Below are 18,921 nucleotides of genomic sequence, written 5' to 3' on the forward strand. Positions count from 1 at the left end.
ACATCCTCCCCGTGTGTGCGTGGGTTTCCTCCGGGTGCTCCGGTTTCCTCCCACAGTCCAAAGATGTGCAGGTTAGGTGGATTGGCCAAGATAAATTGCCCTTAGTGTCCAAAATTGCCCTTAGTGTTGGGTGGGGTTACTGGGTTATGGGGATAGGGTGGAGGTGTTGACCTCGGGTAGGGTGCTCTTTCCAAGAGCCGGTGCAGACTCGATGGGCCGAGTGGCCTCCTTCTGCACTGTAAATTCTATGATGAACAACAGAAGGCAGAGGGGAAGGAAGCCGGACCCCGAGAAGGCTGCATGAAAAGCTCTCAAGCAAGGGGGTCAAAGGAATACCATATCGTTTAGTGGAAGGGGATGCACGAAGACTCCAGATGTGGCGGATAGAGGTCAACTTGGGCATGGGCACCTCACAGTGATCGACAATCAGACTTACTCATGAGGCTGCTGGGTTTTGCTGACGTCTTGCACAGTTTGGTGAAGACAGCTGGAGCTGGAGAGAATGATATAAGCTTGCTGGACTGGTGTTTAGATTTGACGCAGGACCTTTGAACCCATCAGCTGATAGCGGGCGGACGCGTCAGCTGCTGATCTTGCCAGGATAGTCAGAGGGGAACTTGCCTGTGCATAGTTAATGAGGTTTCAAACACAGAAACAGGTGCAGGATCCTGCCATGCAAGTCGGCAGGACGGGTACCACCAGAGCTGCCCACCACTACACTTAGTCTCAAAATGGAAGTATGCCACCCAATGTGTGGTGCAAATGTCGAATTCACGACCACAGGGAGTGGTTGGGGCAATTTAACTGTATTTACTTAGAACATAGAACAGTACAGCACAGAACAGGCCCTTCGGCCCTCGATGTTGTGCCGAACAATGATCACCCTACTCAAACCCACGTATCCACCCTATACCCGTAACCCAACAACCCCCCCCCCTCCCCCCCCTTAACCTTACTTTTTAGGACACTACGGGCAATTTAGCATGGCCAATCCACCTAACCCGCACATCTTTGGACTGTGGGAGGAAACCGGAGCACCCGGAGGAAACCCACGCACACACGGGGAGGACGTGCAGACTCCGCACAGACAGTGACCCAGCCGGGAACCGAACCTTGGACCCTGGAGCTGTGAAGCATTTATGCTAACCACCATGCTACCGTGCTGCCCGTGACTTTTTTTTAAAAATCCAATTAAGGGGCAATTTAGCGTCACCAATCTGCCTACCCTGCACATCTTTGGGTTGTGGGGTGAGACCCACACAGTCATGAGAATGTGCAGAGTCCACATGGACAGTGACCTGGTGCCGAGATCGAACCCGGGCCCTCGGCGCCATGAAGCAGCAGTGCTAACCACTGTGCCACCATGCTGCCTTTAACTGTATTTATGAGTAGGATTAAATAGACATGCTGCACTGAGTGAGTGCTGCACAGTCAGAGGTGCTGTCTTTCAGATGAATCATTAAACCAATACTCTTCCCACAATTGTTTGAAAAAGAGTAGCGCGGTTCTTCATGGAGTCGAAGAACAAAGAAAATTACGGCACAGGAACAGACCCTTCAGCCCTCCAAGCCTGCACCGGCAATGCTGCCCACCTGAACTAAAACCCCCTACCCTTCTGCGGACCATATTCCTCTATTCCCATCCTATTCATGAATTTGTAAAGGCGCCCCTTCAAAGTCACTATCGTATCTGCTTCCACTATCTCCCCATTCAGGATTTGAAATTATTATGAGGCATACTCTACTCTCTCAATGCTGGAAAGAGCTGTAAAACCGTGAGTATGTGTTCACTTGAGTATGACAGGATGTTAGGATCACCTCCTCTTTAGTGTAACTGTTGTAGCTGCCTCTTTTTTTTTAATGACGTCTTGCTGATTTCGTTTATTTCCAGATCCTCAATCTTCCAAAACGGATGACAGACAAAGACTGGCCAAGGAAAGAAGAGAGGAGAGAGAGAGATCTCTGGGTGAGTTTCTTCTGGCCTTCTCAGTATATAAAGGTTCACTTTCCTGATTTTTTTTTTTAGAAAACATTTTATTGATGTATTTATAATTTTAACAATTTTCAACATCAAATTTCAAGATAAACAAAAACACAACTAATAACCAACAAACCCCCGGAGCACAGACCCAGCCAACATGGCGGACACAAATAGAACACCTTTCCCAGCCACCCCTCTGTTGGTTCTCCTGTCCTTACTCGTCTCCCCCGTGCTTCACCCCCCCCCCCCCCCCCCCCCCCCACTGACACTGACAGCTTAATTTTTCTCAAAGAAGTCAATTAACGGCTGCTACCTCCGAGCAAACCGCTGCAACAAACCCCTGAAGGTGAATTAAATTTTTTTGAGTCTGAGAAACCCGCCATATCGTTAACCCACAGCCCCAACTTCGGGTGTTCCGAGTTCCTCCATCCTTGTAAGATCCGTCTCCGGACCACCAGGGAGTCAAAGGCCAGGGCGTCGGCCTCTCTCAGCCCCTGGGCTCCCGGATCATTCGACACACCGAAGATCGCCACCTCTGGACTCAGCACCAACCTCACTTCGAAGACCTCTGACATGACATAAGCAAAATCACTGCCAGAAACCCCTCGGCCTCGGACATGCCCAAAACATATGGATATGGTTCGCAGGACCCCCCCACGCAGCACCAGCGCCTATCCTCCACCCCCTCAAAGAACCTGCTCATCCGGGCCACAATCATATGTGCCTTGTGGACAACCTTAAACTGTGTCAGGCTGAGCCTGGCACATGACAAGGATGCATTAACTCTCAGGGCCTCCTCCCATAACCTGTCCTCCAACTCCCCACCCAGCTCTTCCACTTTCTCTTCACTTCAACGATCGGAGCTCCCTCCCACTCCATCAGCTGTTAAGGGATCTCTGAGACCTTCCCCTCTCCTACTCCTGTTCTCGACACCACCTAATCCTGTATCCTCTGGGGCGGACAAGTCCGGGAAGGTCAAAACCTACCTCCGCACAAAATCCCTCACCTGCAGATATCGGAACCCATTCCCCCTGGCAACTCAAACTCCTCCTCCAGGCTTGGGAAACCCTCATCAATAAAGAGATCCCCAAATCTCTCGATCCTAACCCGCTGGCACCTCCAAAACCTCCCGTCCAGCCTCCCTGGGAGCAAAACGGTGGTTATCACATATCGGTGTCCACACCGATGCCCACTTCAACCCCATGTGCTGCCTCCACTATCCCCACACCCTCAGGGTTACACTACTACTGGGCTTGTGGAGTACCGAGCCAGCGAGAACGGCAGAGGTGCGGTTAACAATGCCCCCAAACTCGTGTCCTTACGTGATTCCGCCTCTACTCCCTCCCATGCCGACCCCTCCCCCACTACCCACTCCCTGACCATCGCAATATTTGCCGCCCAGTAGTAAATAATGAAATCCGGAAGAACAGCCCCCCCCCCCCCCCCCCCCCCCCCCCCGGACTATCCCCTGCCAGAACCTCGATGCTCTTAATGCCAATGGCTCTATAGCCAAGGCAAAGAACAGTGGGGAAAGTGGACATCCCTGCCTCGTACCCCGGTGTAACCTGAAGTAATCTGATCTCACCCAATTTGTCCGCACACTCGCCACCGGTGCCTGGTATAGCAACTGGACCCAGTCTACAAATCCCTGCCCAAACCCAAACCATCCCAGGACCTCCGATAAGTATTCCCACTCCACCCGATCAAAGGCCTTCTCTGCGTCGATGGCCACCACCACCTCAACCTCGCTCCCCTCTGAAGGCATCATAATTACATTAAGCAACCTCCTAATGTTGGTCACCAAATGTTGGCCCTTAACGAACCCCGTCTGCTCTTCTCCTATTAACCCTGGGATGCAGTCTTCGATCCTTGTGGCCAGGATATTCACCAATAGTTTGGCATCCACATTTAACAGGGAGATCGGCCTGTATGACCCACAGTTTTCCAGGCCCTTATCCCACTTTAAAATGAGGGAGATTGACGCCTGTGACAACTTTGGGGGGGAGCACTCCCAACTCCTTTGCTTCATTGAAGGCCCTTACCAACAGCGGTCCCAACACCCCCGAGAACTTATAAAATTCCACCGGGTACCCGTCTGGTCCCGAGGCCTTACCCGATTGCATCGTCTCCAACCCCTCTACCACGTCTACAAGCCCAATTGGGGCCCCAGGCCCTTCACCAGCTCCTCATCAACTTTCGGGAACTCCAAGCCTTCCAGAAACTGCCTCATCCCCTCTTCCCCGGTTGGGGTTCCGACTCGTACAATTTGCTATAAAACACCCTAAACACCCCATTCACCCCCGCTGGGTCCAAGACCGTATTCCCAGCTGTGTCCTTCACTTTCCCAATCTCTCTCGCCGCCTCCTGCTTCCTCAATTGGTGCACTAACGTCCTGCTCGCCTTCTCCCCATATTCATACACCGCCCCTCTCACCCTTCTCAACTGCCCTACCGCTTTACCCGTGGATAACAGCCCAAATTTCATTTGCAACCTCTGGCATTCCTTTAACAGCCCTTCTTTCACTAGCCTTTCTATCTCCCTCCGCTCCGCCTTCTCCCTGTGTGCCAGAATCGAAATAAACACCCCCTTGACCATTGCCTTCAGTTCCTCCCAAACCGTATCTGCCATCACCTCCCCATATAATTAATATCTACATATCCCGCCTTAATCAGTCGATGAGAGTCCAGTTTCTTCCCCAGCACCTGCCTCATGAATTCCCCAAGGTCCCAGTTCAGGGCATAAATGTTTACTAACACCACCGGCATCCCTTGAGGGAATTGAAGAAAGGGATTAGGAGAGCTAAGAGAGGGCATGAAAAATCTTTGGCGGGTAGGATCAAGGAAAACCCCAAGCCCTTTTACACATATGTGAGAAATATGAGAATGACTAGAGCGAGGGTGGGTCCGATCAAGGACAGTAGCGGGAGATTGTGTGTGAGTCAGAAGAGATAGGAGAGGTCTTGAATGAGTACTTTTCTTCAGTATTTACAAATGAGAGGGGCCATATTGTTGGAGAGGACAGTGTGAAACAGAGTGGTAAGCTCGAGGAGATACTTGTTAGGAAGGAAGATGTGTTAGGCATTTTGAAAAACTTGAGGATAGACAAGTCTCCCGGGCCTGACGGGCTATATCCAAGGATTCTATGGGAAGCAAGAGATGAAATTGCAGAGCCGTTGGCAATGATCTTTTCGTCCTCACTGTCAACAGGGGTGGTACCAGGGGATTGGAGAGTGGCAAATGCCGTGCCCCTGTTCAAAAAAGGGAATAGTAATAACCCTGGGAATTACAGGGCAGTTAGTCTTACTTCGGTGGTAGGCAAAGTAATGGAAAGGGTACTGAGGGATAGGATTTTTGAGCATCTGGAAAGATACTGCTTGATTAGGGATAGTCAGCATGGATTTGTGAGGGGTAGGCCTTGCCTTACAAGTCTTATTGAATTCTTTGAGGAGGTCTTACGCGGAAAGGTTGAGGGTGCTAGGCCTTTTCTCATTCGAACGGAGAAGGATGAGGGGCGACTAGATAGAGGTTTAGAAGATGATCAGGGGAATAGATAGAGTAGACAGTCAGAGACTTTTTCCCCGGGTGGAACAAACCATTACCAGGGGACATAAATTTAAGGTGAATGGTGTAAGATGCAGGGGGGATGTCAGAGGTAGGTTCTTTACCCAGAGAGTAGTGGGGGCATGGAATGCACTGCCTATGGAAGTAGTCGAGTCGGAAACATGAGGGACCTTCAAGCGGCTATTGGATAGGTACATGGATTACGGTAGAATAATGGATTGTAGAATAACTTGTTCTTAAGGGCAGCACGGTAGCATTGTGGATAGCACAATTGCTTCACAGCTCCAGGGTCCCAGGTTCGATTCCGGCTTGGGTCACTGTCTGTGCGGAGTCTGCACATCCTCCCCGTGTGTGCGTTGGTTTCCTCCGGGTGCTCCAGTTTCCTCTCACAGTCCAAAGATGTGCCGGTTTGGTGGATTGGCCATGATAAATTGCCCATAGTGTCCAAAATTGCCCTTAGTGTTGGGTGGGGTGACTGGGTTATGGGGATAGGGTGGAGGTGTTGACTTTGGGTAGGGTGCTCTTTCCAAGAGCCGGTGCAGATTCGATGGGCCGAATGGCCTCCTTCTGCATTGTAAATTCTATGATAATCTATGATTAATCTAGGACAAAGGTCCCCCCCCCCCCCCCAATTGATCCTCTTCCCCTTGAACTAGCCCGCCCAGCTAGCCTGACAGCTCCCGCCCATGGTGCCTAGCATCCTACCCACCACTGATTCCCCCCCCCCCCCCCCCCCCCCGCTCAAACATTAGTGTAAACAAGCAAAACAACCCCTTCCCAAACAAAGAAACCAGCCCCCCATCCCTTAACAAAGAACAAAGGGCAAACCTGAAGGCAAAAAAAAAGAAATGGCCCCAAACACAAGTTAACATCAGCATCACAGCATCTCCACCAAAGTTCAAAGTTCACCTTCTCCTGCCAATCCATTGTCCATTGTCTTTGACAAATTCTACCGCCTCCTCCGCCGATCCAAAGTACAATTCCCGGCCTTCGTAGGTCACCCACAGACGTGCCAGGTACAGTAGCCCAAACTTTACCCCTTCTTGTAGAGGGCTGCCTTGACCTTGTTAAAGCTCGCTCACCTCATGGCCAGCTCTCCAGGTCCTGGTACACTCGGATTTTACTGCCCTCCCAGGTGCGGTGCCTCATTTGCCTGGCCCACCTCATAATTTGCTCCTTGTCCAGGAACCGGTACAACCGCACCACCATCGCGTTCGGTGGCTCGCTCCTCTGGGGCTTCCTCATTAGCGCCCTGTGTACCCGATCCACCTCCAAAGGCCGTGCAAACTATCCTAGTAGTTTCACCAGCATCATCCCCACATACGTGCCAGCGTCGGCTCCTTCACTCCCCTCCGGCAGGCCCACGATCCTTATGTTCTGTCTGCGTGACCGGTTCTCCAGGATTTCTACCTTCTGGTGCCGTCTCTGCTGATTGCTCCATCTCCGCTGCCGTCGAGGCAAACTGCTCCTCGTGTTCCCCCACCACCGTCTCTATCTTCTGGATCGCAAAACCCTGGGCCGCCAGCTTCGTTTCAATGCGGTTGGCCACCGCCTTGATCAAATTCACCGTCCGGGCCAGGTTCTCCAGACTCTCTTTCCGTTGCTGGGTGAACTTCTAATTTAAGCTCACCAGCTGGCCTGTCAACCACTGAGCTGGCAGGGCCGCTCCCTGCCCCTCTGCCATCTCCACGTGCATCAGCATCAGATAATGAAGCAGTCCATGCCCAAATACAGCAATATCCAGGCTTGGGCTGACAAGTGACAAGTTCCATTCACGCCACACAAGTGCCAAGCAATGACCATCTCCTATCAGAGAGGATCTAACCATTGCCCCATGACATTCAATGGCATTCGCATTGCTGAATTCCCCCACATTCAACATCCTGGGGGTTACCATTGATCAGAAACTGAACTGGACTAGCCATATTGATACTGTGCCTGCCAGAGCAGGTCAAAGGCAGGTCAAATCCTACGGCGGTTAACTCGCCTCCTGATCCCCCAAAGTCTGTCCACCAAGGCACAAATGAGGAGTGAAATGGAATACACTCCATTGCCTGGATGAGTACAGCTCCAACAACACTCCAGAAGCTCAACACCATTCAGGACAAAGCAACCTGCTCAATTGCTTCCCCTTCCACAAGGGCAGCACGGTAGCATAGTGGTTAGCACAATTGCTTCACAGCTCCAGGGTCCTAGGTTCGATTCCCGGCTGGGTCACTGTCTGTGCGGAGTCTGCACGTTCTCTCCGTGTGTGCGTGGGTTTCCTCCAGATGCTCTGATTTCCTCCCACAGTCCAAAGATGTGCAGGTTAGGTGGGATTGGTCATGCTAAATTGTCCTTAGTGTCCAAAATTGCCCTTAGTATTGGTTGAGTGGAGTTACTGGGTTATGGAGATAGGGTGGTGTGGGCTTGGGTAGGGTGCTCTTTCCAAGAGCCAGTGCAGACTCGATGGGCCGAATGGCCACCTTCTGCACTGTAAATTCTATGAAAATTCTATGAAACATTCAAACCCTCCACCACCGACGACTAGTGGCATGTGTACCATTTACAAGATGCACTGCAGTAACTCACCAAGGTTCCTTAGATAACATCTTCCAACCCCATGGCCACTAGCATCTAGAAGGACGAGAACAGCAGTTACCTGAGAACATCCTACCAAGTCACTCATCACCCTGTATTGGAAATATATCGCCGTTCCTTCACTGTCGCTGGTTCAAAATCCTGGAACTCCCTCCCTAACAGCAGAGTGGGTGTACTTAACACCTCAATGACAGCAGCGGTTCAAGAAGGCAGCTCACCACCTTCTGAAGGGCAACTAAGGATGGGCAATAAATGGTGGCCTAGCCAGCGACACCCACATCCTGTAAACATTGTAATGTATTCTAATGTTCCCCTCACTGGGTTTTTCCAGGGGAAACAATTGCAAACAAGCAAAGAACAAAGAAAAGTACAGCACTGGAACAGGCCCTTCGGCCCTCCAAGCTCGTGCCGACCATGCTGCCTGTCTAAACTAATATCTTCCTGGGTCCGTATCCCTCTTATCCCATCCTATTCATGTATTTGTCAAGATGCCCCTTAAATGTCACTGTGGTCCCTGCTTCCACCACCTCCTCCAGCAGAGAGTTCCAGGCACTCACTACCCTCTGTGTAAATAAACTTGCCTCCTACATCTCCTCTAAACCTTGCCCCTCGCACCTTAAACCTATGCCCCCTAGTAATTGACCCCTCTACCCTGGGGAAAAGCCCCTGACTATCCACTCTGTCTATGCCCCTCATAATTTTGCAGACCTCTATCAGGCCGCCCCTCGACCTCCGCCGTTCCAGTGAGAGCAAACCGAGTTTATTCAACCGCTCCTCATAGCTAAAACCATTTGCCATTTTCCAATTGTTTGCAAGAGCAGGATTATTTTTACTCCATTGTTTGGCGGCTGTGAGATGAATCGGTTGGCAAATCATGAGGTTGCATTTGTGAAAGCCTGAAATGAACTGTGTTAGAGAAAGGGGCAACATCACTGAAGCCTCCAATAGCGCGGAGGGGGGGGGGGGGGGGGGCAGCATTACACACACCTCAATAAACAGTGCCGGTGAACTCAAAAATCTTCTACTGGTATGTAGATGTTCGGTAGGTAGCAAGAAGCAAGGAACAAAGAGAATGATATATGCTCAGAGGTGTAGGTCAGAGCCAGAATATTTAATCAACATTTTGTATCAGTGTTGACTTAAGAAAGAGAATTATGACAAAATGTAGGTAGAGATGTAATGGAAAGGGTGAAATTTGAGAGGCAGGAAGTCGTGGAAAGGTTGGATATGCTTCGAGTGGATAAGGCACCTGGTCTGGATGGCCTGTATCCCAGGTTGTTAATGGAGGTGAAGGATGGCGATAGTGGAATCAGCTTGTCATAATCTTCCCCAGATTCAGGGGAGGTGCCGGAGGATTGGAGACTGGCAACTGTGACACCCTTATTCAAGAAAAGGTGTCAGAACAACCCTAGTAACAACAGGTCAGTCAGTTTAACAGCAGCGGTGGGTAAGGATTTTAGTAATAATAATCAGCCAAAAAGATCAACTGGAACTTGGGAAGGTTTGTGTTAATTAAGATAGACAACACCGATTTATAAAAGGGAGATTGTCCTTGACTAATTTGAATATTTTAATGCAGGGAATGTGTGGATGTTGCCTGTATGGATTTTAAAGAAAGTGTCTGACAAGATACCACATAATAAAAGTCTGGTTACCAAAATTGAAGCTCATGGAATAGGAGGATTAGAGTCATAGAATTAGAATTTACAGTGCAGAAGGAGGCCATTTGGCCCATCGAGTCTGTACTGGCCCTTGGAAAGAGCACCCCACATAAACCCATGCCTCCACCCTATTCCGGTAACCCAGTAACCCCACCGTACCTTGTTGGACACCATGGGTCGACCCACCCTGAATGGGCCAACCGAATCGTAGACAAAATTCCTGATGATGCAAAGCAAAGTAGGAAAACAAGTTGTGTGAAGATGACAGAGAGTCTGCAAAGGGATAAGGGCAGGTTAAATGAGAGGGAAAAAATTTGGAAGATGTGAGAAAATGTGAAGTTGTCCCCCACTTTGACAGGAAGGATCGAAAAGCAGAATATAATTTAAATGGAGCGGGACCACTGAATTCTGCCAGACGGAGGGATCTTGTACATAAATCACAACAAGTTAGCATGCAGCTACACCAAATAAGTAGGAAAGCAGATGGAACCCTGTATTGCAAGAGGGAAGGGAGTATGATAGTAGAGAAGTCTTGCTACAACTGATTTGATTTATTGATTTATTTACAACTTGACCAGGCATTGGTCTTCCGAATTGCTTGTTGCCCCTACATGTTAGCCTTCAATGACTTATGGACAAGGACACCCAGATCCCCTATTGTACATCTACACTTTCTAATCTCTCTAAATGTACCATTTGGCCCTTCTGATTATTTTTTGTATCTGTTCTGGACATTTTAATGATCCTATAGCATAATTCCCAAGACTCTTTGCCAATGTTAGCTTTTAAACATTTAGGAAGTATCCTGTTCAATCCTTTTCAAGTCCAAAGTGGATAACCTCACATTTGCCCACATTAAAATCCATTTTAATGGATCCTACTTTCATTTTAATCCCGCCTGCACCATACAGGGATGGTGCAGGCGGGAGGGATTCAGATTTCTGGATAACTGGGGCTCTTTCTGGGGAAGGTGGGACCTCTATAGACAGGATGGTCTACATCTGAACCTGAGGGGCACCAATATCCTGGGGGGAGATTTGTTAGTGCTCTTTGGGGGGGTTTAAACTAATTCAGCAGGGGCATGGGAACCTGGATTGTAGTTTTGGGGTACGGGAGATTGAGAGTATAGAGGTCAGGAGCACAGATTTGACTTCGCAGGAGGGTGCCAGTGTTCAGGTAGGTGATAGATAGATAGAGAAATACAGCACAGAACAGGCCCTTCGGCCCACGATGTTGCGCCGAACTTTTGTCCTAGGTTAATCATAGAATTTTGGACAATTTGTCATGGCCAATCCACCCAACCTGCACATCTTTGGACTGTGGGAGGAAACCGGAGTACCCGGAGGAAACCCACGCAGTCACGGGGAGGATGTGCAGACTCCACACAGACAGTGACCCAAGTCGAAATCGAACTTGGGACCCTGGAGCTGTGAAGCAATTGTGCTATCCACAATGCTACCGTGCTGCCCTTAAGAAGTTAACCTACACTCCCTTATTCTACCCTAATCCAAGTACCTATCCAATAGCCGTTTGAAGGTCCATAAATTTTCCGACTCAACTACTACCACAGGCAGTGCATTCCATGCCCCCACTACTCTCTGGGTAAAGAACCTACCTCTGACATCCCCTCTATATCTTCCACCATTTATCTTAAATTTATGTCCCCTTGTAATGGTGTGTTCCACCCGGGGAAAAAGTCTCTGACTATCTACTCTATCTATTCCCCTGATCATCTTATAAACCTCTATCAAGTCGCCCCTCATCCTTCTCCGTTCTAATGAGAAAAGGCCTAGCACCCTCAACCTTTCCTCATAAGACCTACTCTCCATTCCAGGCAACATCCTGGTAAATCTCCTTTGCACCTTTTCCAAAGCTTCCACATCCTTCCTAAAATGAGGTGACCAGAACTGCACACAGTACTCCAAATGTGGCCTGACCAAGGTTTTGTACAGCTGCATCATCACCTCACGGCTCTTAAATTCAATCCCTCTGCTAATGAACGCTAGCACACCATAGGCCTTCTTCACAGCTCTATCCACTTGAGTGGAAACTTTCAAAGAACAATGAACATAGACCCCAAGATCTCTCTGCTCCTCCACATTGCCAAGAACCCTACCATTAACCCTGTATTCCGCATTCAGATTTGTCCTTCCAAAATGGACAACCTCACACTTGTCAGGGTTAAACTCCATCTGCCACTTCTCAGCCCAGCTCTGCATTCTATCTATGTCTCTTTGAAGCCGACAACAGCCCTCCTCACTATCCACAACTCCACCAATCTTCGTATCATCTGCAAATTTACTGACCCACCCTTCAACTCCCTCATCCAAGTCGTTAATGAAAATCACAAACAGCAGAGGACCCAGAACTGATCCCTGCGGTACGCCACTGATAACTGGGCTCCAGGCTGAATATTTGCCATCCACCACAACTCTCTGTCTTCTATCGGTTAGCCAGTTGTTATCCAACTGGCCAAATTTCCCACTATCCCATGCCTCCTTACTTTCTGCATAAGCCTACCATGGGGAACCTTATCAAATGCCTTACTAAAATCCATGTACACTACATCCACTGCTTTACCTTCATCCACATGCTTGGTCACCTCCTCAAAGAATTCAATAAGACTTGTAAGGCAAGACCTACCCCTCACAAATCCGTGCTGACTATCCCTAATCAAGCAATGCCTTTCCAGATGCTCAGAAATCCTATCCCTCAGTACCCTTTCCATTACTTTGCCTACCACCGAAGTAAGACTAACTGGCCTGTAATTCCCAGGGTTATCCCTATTCCCTTTCTTGAACAGGGGCACGACATTCGCCACTCTCCAATCCTCTGGTACCACCCCTGTTGACAGCGAGGATGAAAAGATCATTGCCAACGGCTCTGCAATTTCATTTCTTGCTTCCCATAGAATCCTTGGATATATCCCGTCAGGCCCGGGGGACTTGTCTATCCTCAAGTTTTTCAAAACGCGCAACACATCTTCCTTCCTGACAAGTATCTCCTCAAGCTTATCAGTCTGCTTCACGCTGTCCTCTCCAACAATATGGCCCCTCTCATTTGTAAATACTGAAGAAAAATACTTGTTCAAGACCTCTCCTATCTCTTCAGACTCAATACACAATCTCCCGCTACTGTCCTTAATCGGACCTACTCTCACTCTAGTCATTCTCATATTTCTCACGTATGTGTAAAAGGCCTTGGGGTTTTCCTTGATCCTACCCGCCAAGGATTTTTCATGCCCTCTCTTAGCTCTCCTAATCCCTTTCTTCAGTTCCCTCCTGGCTATCTTGTATCCCTCCAGCGCCCTGTCTGAACCTTGTTTCTTCAGCCTTACATAAGTCTCCTTCTTCCTCTTAACAAGACATTCAACCTCTCTTGTCAACCATGGTTCCCTCACTCGACCATCTCTTCCCTGCCTGACAGGGACATACATATCAAAGACACGCAGTACCTGATCCTTGAACAAGTTCCACATTTCACTTGTGTCCTTCCCTGACAGCCTATGTTCCCAACTTCTGCACTTCAATTCTTGTCTGACAGCATTGTATTTACCCTTCCCCCAATTATAAACCTTGCCCTGTTGCTCGCACCTATCCCTCTCCATTACTAAAGTGAAAGTCACAGAATTGTGGTCACTACCTCCAAAATGCTCCCCCACTAACAAATCTATCACCTGCCCTGGTTCATTACCAAGTACTAAATCCAATATGGCCTCCCCTCTGGTCGGACAATCTACATACTGTGTTAGAAAAGCTTCCTGGACACACTGCACAAACACTACCCCATCCAAACTATTTGATCTAAAGAGTTTCCACTCAATGTTTGGGAAGTTGAAGTCGCCCATGACTACTACCCTGTGACTTCTGCACCTTTCCAGAATCTGTTTCCCAATCTGTTCCTCCACATCTCTGCTGCTATTGGGGGGCCTATAGAACACACCCAACAAGGTGACTGCTCCTTTCCTATTTCTAACTTCAACCCATATTACCTCAGTAGGCAGATCCCCCTCGAACTGCCTTTCTGCAGCTGTTATACTATCTCTAATTAACAATGCCACCCCCCCACCTCTTTTACCATCCTCCCTAATCTTGTTGAAACATCTATAACCAGGGACCTCCAACAACCATTTCTGCCCCTCTTCTATCCAAGTTTCCGTGATGGCCACCACATCGTAGTCCCAAGTACCGATCCATGCATTAAGTTCACCCACCTTATTCCTGATGCTTCTTGCATTAAAGTATACACACTTCAACCCATCTCCTTGCCTGCAAGTACTCTCCTTTGTCATTGTTACCTTCCTCACTGCATCACTACGTGCTTTGGCGTCCTGACTATCGTCTACCTTAGTTGCTGGACTACAGATCCGGTTCCCATTCCCCTGCCAAATTAGTTTAAACCCTCCCGAAGAGTACTAGAAAACCTCCCCCCCAGGATATTGGTGCCCCTCTGGTTCAGATGCAACCCGTCCTGCTTGTACAGGTCCCACCTTCCCCAGAATGCGCTCCAATTATCCAAATACCTGAAGCCCTCCCTCCTACACCATTCCTGCAGCCACGTGTTCAACTGCACTCTCTCCCTATTCCTAGCCTCGCTATCACGTGGCACCGGCAACAAACCAGAGATGACAACTCTGTCTGTCCTGGCCCTTAACTTCCAGCCTAACTCCCTAAACTTGTTTATTACCTCCACACCCTTTTTCCTACCTACATCGTTGGTACCAATGTGCACCACGACTTCTGGCTGCTCACCCTCCCCCTTCAGGATCCTGAAGACACGATCAGAGACATCCCTGGCCCTGGCACCCGGGAGGCAACATACCTTTCGGGAGTCTCGCTCGCGACCACAGAATCTCCTATCTATTCCCCTAACCATTGAATCTCCTATTACTATTGCTTTTCTATGCTCCCCCCTTCCCTTCTGAGCCCCAGAGCCAGACTCAGTGCCAGAGACCTGGCCGCTGGGGCCTTCCCCCGGTAGGTCATCCCCCCCAACAGCATCCAAAACGGTATACTTGTTTTGAAGGGGAATGGCCACGAGGGATCCCTGCACTGTCTGCCTGTTAATTTACTTTCCCCTGACTGTAACTTTTCTTTCCCCTGACTGTAACTGGTTTGAAGGTGGTTTGAAGTGTGTCTACTTCAATGCCAGGAGTATACGAAATAAGGTAGGGGAACTGGCAGCATGGGTTGGTACCTGGGACTTCGATGTTGTGGCCATTTCAGAGACATGGATAGAGCAGGGACAGGAATGGTTGTTGCAGGTTCCGGGGTTTAGGTGTTTTAGTAAGCTCAGAGAAGGGGGCAAAAGAGGGGGAGGTGTGGCGCAGCTAGTCAAGGACAGTATTACGGTGGCGGAAAGGATGCTAGATGGGGACTCTTCTTCTGAGGTAGTATGGGCTGAGGTTAGAAACAGGAAAGGAGAGGTCACCCTGTTGGGAGTTTTCTATAGGCCACCTAATAGTTCTAGGGATGTAGAGGAAAGGATGGCGAAGATGATTCTGGAAAAGAGCGAAAGTAACAGGGTAGTTGTTATGGGAGACTTTAACTTTCCAAATATTGACTGGAAAAGATATAGTTCGAGTACATTAGATGGGTCATTCTTTGTACAATGTGTGCAGGAGGGTTTCCTGACACAATATGTTGACAGGCCAACAAGAGGCGAGGCCACATTGGATTTGGTTTTGGGTAATGAACCAGGCCAGGTGTTAGATCTGGAGGTAGGTGAGCACTTTGGAAACAGTGACCACAATTCGGTGACCTTTACGTTAGTGATGGAAAGGGATAAGTATACCCCGCAGGGCAAGAGTTATAGCTGGGGGAGGGCAATTATGATGCCATTAGACATGACTTAGGATGTGTTGGTTGGAGAAGTAGGCTGCAAGGGTTGGGCACACTGGATATGTGGAGTTTGTTCAAGGGACAGCTATTGCATGTTCTTGATAAGTACGTACCAGTCAGGCAGGGAGGAAGGGGTCGAGCGAGGGAACCGTGGTTTACCAAAGAAGTGGAATCTCTTGTTAAGAGGAAGAAGGAGGCCTATGTGAAGATGAGGCGTGAAGTTTCAGTTGGGGCGCTTGATAGTTACAAGGAAGCGAGGAAGGATCTAAAGAGAGAGCTGAGACGAGCAAGGAGGGGACATGAGAAGTCTTTGGCAGGTAGGATCAAGGAAAACCCAAAAGCTTTCTATAGGTATGTCAGGAATAAAAGAATGACTAGGGTAAGAGTAGGGCCAGTCAAGGACAGTGGTGGGAAGTTGTGTGTGGAGGCTGAGGAGATAAGCGAGATACTAAATGAATACTTATCGTCAGTATTCACTCAAGAAAAAGATAATATTGTGGAGGAGAATGCTGAGACCCAGTCTATTAGAATAGATGGCATTGAGGTGCGTAGGGAAGAAGTGTTGGCAATTCTGGACAAGGTGAAAATAGATAAGTCCCCGGGGCCTGATGGGATTTATCCTAGGATTCTCTGGGAAGCCAGCGAAGAGATTGCTGAGCCTTTGGCTTTGATTTTTAGGTCATCATTGGCTACAGGAATAGTGCCAGAGGACTGGAGGATAGCAAATGTGGTCCCTTTGTTCAAGAAGGGGAGTAGAGATCACCCCGGTAACTATAGGCCGGTGAGCCTAACGTCTGTGGTGGGTAAAGTCTTGGAGAGGATTATAAAAGATACGATTTATAATCATCTAGATAGGAATAATATGATTAGGGACAGTCAGCATGGTTTTGTGAAGGGTAGGTCATGCCTCACAAACCTTATCGAGTTCTTTGAGAAGGTGACTGAACAGGTAGACGAGGGTAGAGCAGTTGATGTGGTGTATATGGATTTCAGTAAAGCGTTTGATAAGGTTCCCCACGGTCGGCTATTGCAGAAAATACGAAGGCTGGGGATTGAGGGTGATTTAGAGATGTGGATCAGAAATTGGCTAGTTGAAAGAAGACAGAGAGTGGTAGTTGATGGGAAATGTTCAGAATGGAGTTCAGTTACGAGTGGCGTACCACAAGGATCTGTTCTGGGGCCGTTGCTGTTTGTCATTTTTATAAATGACCTAGAGGAGGGCGCAGAAGGATGGGTGAGTAAATTTGCAGACGACACTAAAGTCGGTGGAGTTGTAGACAGTGCGGAAGGATGTTGTAGGTTACAGAGGGACATAGATAAGCTGCAGAGCTGGGCTGAGAGGTGGCAAATGGAGTTTAATGTGGAGAAGTGTGAGGTGATTCACTTTGGAAAGAATAACAGAAATGCGGAATATTTGGCTAATGGTAAAATTCTTGGTAGTGTGGATGAGCAGAAGGACCTCGGTGTCCATATACATAGATCCCTGAAAGTTTCCACCCAGGTTGATAGGGTTGTGAAGAAGGCCTATGGTGTGTTGGCCTTTATTGGTAGAGGGATTGAGTTCCGGAGCCATGAGGTCATGCTGCAGTTATACAAAACTCTAGTACGGCCGCATTTGGAGTATTGCGTACAGTTCTGGTCGCCTCATTTTTCGGAAGGACGTGGAAGCTTTGGAACGGGTGCAGAGGAGATTTACCAGGATGTTGCCTGGTATGGAGGGAAAATCTTATGAGGAAAGGCTGATGGACTTGAGGTTGTTTTCGTTAGAGAGAAGAAGATTAAGAGGTGACTTAATAGAGGCATACAAAATGATCAGAGGGTTAGATAGGGTGGACAGCGAGAGCCTTCTCCCGCGGATGGAGGTGGCTAGCACGAGGGGACATAGCCTTAAATTGAGGGGTAATAGATATAGGACAGAGGTCAGAGGTGGGTTTTTTACGCAAAGAGTGGTGAGGCCGTGGAATGCCCTACCTGCAACAGTAGTGAACACGCCAACATTGAGGGCATTAAAAAATTTATTGGATAAGCATATGGATGATAAGGGCATAGTGTAGGTTAGATGGCCTTTAGATTTTTTCCATGTCGGTGCAACATCGAGGGCCGAAGGGCCTGTACTGCGCTGTATCGTTCTATGTTCTATGTTCTATTTGCCAAAGTTTAAGATCATAATATCAAATGAAATAGGAGCAGAAATAGGCCATTCAGCTCATCGAGTCTGCTCCACCATTCATTACGATTATGGCTGGCCTGACTGTGGCTTGTACTCCCATATCCCTTGTCGATCAAAAATCCATCCATCTCAGTCATAAGATATTCCATGATCCAGCCTCCACTGCTCTCTGAGGAAGAGAATTCCAAAGAGAAGGAATTCCTCCTGATCTCTGTCTTAATAGGGGACCCCCTGGACTTCCGGTTGCGGCTATGACCAGCTAAGTCGCACATTTGGCAGCTCCTGCGACAAAGGTGTTTAAGGGCCGATTGGAGGGCCCCGACGGTACTGTAAAGACAAATCCCGGTGGGGGAAGGCTCCCTGAGGAGAGTGAGACCAACTTTATGGTCGGTACTCGGAGTGGGGCGACAAAAAAAGCGGCAGCAGCTCCCCGAAAAAAGCGGGGGAAGAGGACCAAAATGGCGGCCGGTGGCGCACTAGAAGATTGGAGAAAATGGGCGGAGGAGCAGCAGGCCGCTCTCCTCCGGTGTTTTACGGAGCTGAAAGTGGAACTCTTAGAGTCTATGAACGCGACGACCACAAGGCTGATGGGGGCCCAGGCGACCCAAGAGGCGTCGATAAGAGAGCTGCAGCAGGAGATGACTGCAAGGGAGGAGGAGGCCACGGTCCTCGTGGGAAAGGTGGAGGTGCACGAGGCACTCCACCTGAAATGGCAGAGCCGCTTTGAGGAGCTGGACACTCGAATGAGGCGGAAGAACTTGAGGATCCTGGGCCTAGCAGAAGGCCTGGAGGGGCCTGATCTCCCGAAATATGTAGCGGAGATGCTGAGCTCCCTGATGGGAGAGGGGGCCGGTCCATCGCCCCTGGAGCTGGAAGAAGCATATCGGGTCATGGCTAGGCGGCCTAGGGCGAACGAGCCCCCGAGGGCGGTGCTGGTGCGATTCCAGCGTTTCTGTGATCGGGAGAAAGTGCTGAGGTGGGCCAAGAGGGAGAAAAGCAGCAAATGGGAGAATTCGACGGTGCGGATATATCAGGACTGGAGTGCGGAGGTGGCAAAGCGGCGGGCCCGGTTTAACCGGACGAAGGCGGTGCTGCACGCAAAGAGGATCAAGTTCGGAATGCTGCAGCCA

The 18,921-nt window shown here is 49.1% G+C and overlaps 1 protein-coding gene across 11 annotated transcripts in view; it reads left to right on the forward strand.

The window, feature by feature from the left end:
* The window catches only part of LOC119969323 (MAP7 domain-containing protein 2-like), a 262,025-nt gene that overhangs the window by 61,355 nt on the left and 181,749 nt on the right, over positions 1 to 18,921 (forward strand). For all 11 annotated transcript variants that reach the window (XM_038802804.1, XM_038802802.1, XM_038802811.1 and 8 more), the window contains one exon: positions 1,891 to 1,965. In XM_038802804.1, the coding sequence (XP_038658732.1) occupies positions 1,891 to 1,965 (75 nt within the window). The remainder of the gene's footprint in view (positions 1 to 1,890; positions 1,966 to 18,921) is intronic.

Source organism: Scyliorhinus canicula, chromosome 7, assembly GCF_902713615.1.
Source record: "Scyliorhinus canicula chromosome 7, sScyCan1.1, whole genome shotgun sequence".
Taxonomy (NCBI): Eukaryota; Metazoa; Chordata; class Chondrichthyes; order Carcharhiniformes; family Scyliorhinidae; genus Scyliorhinus; species Scyliorhinus canicula.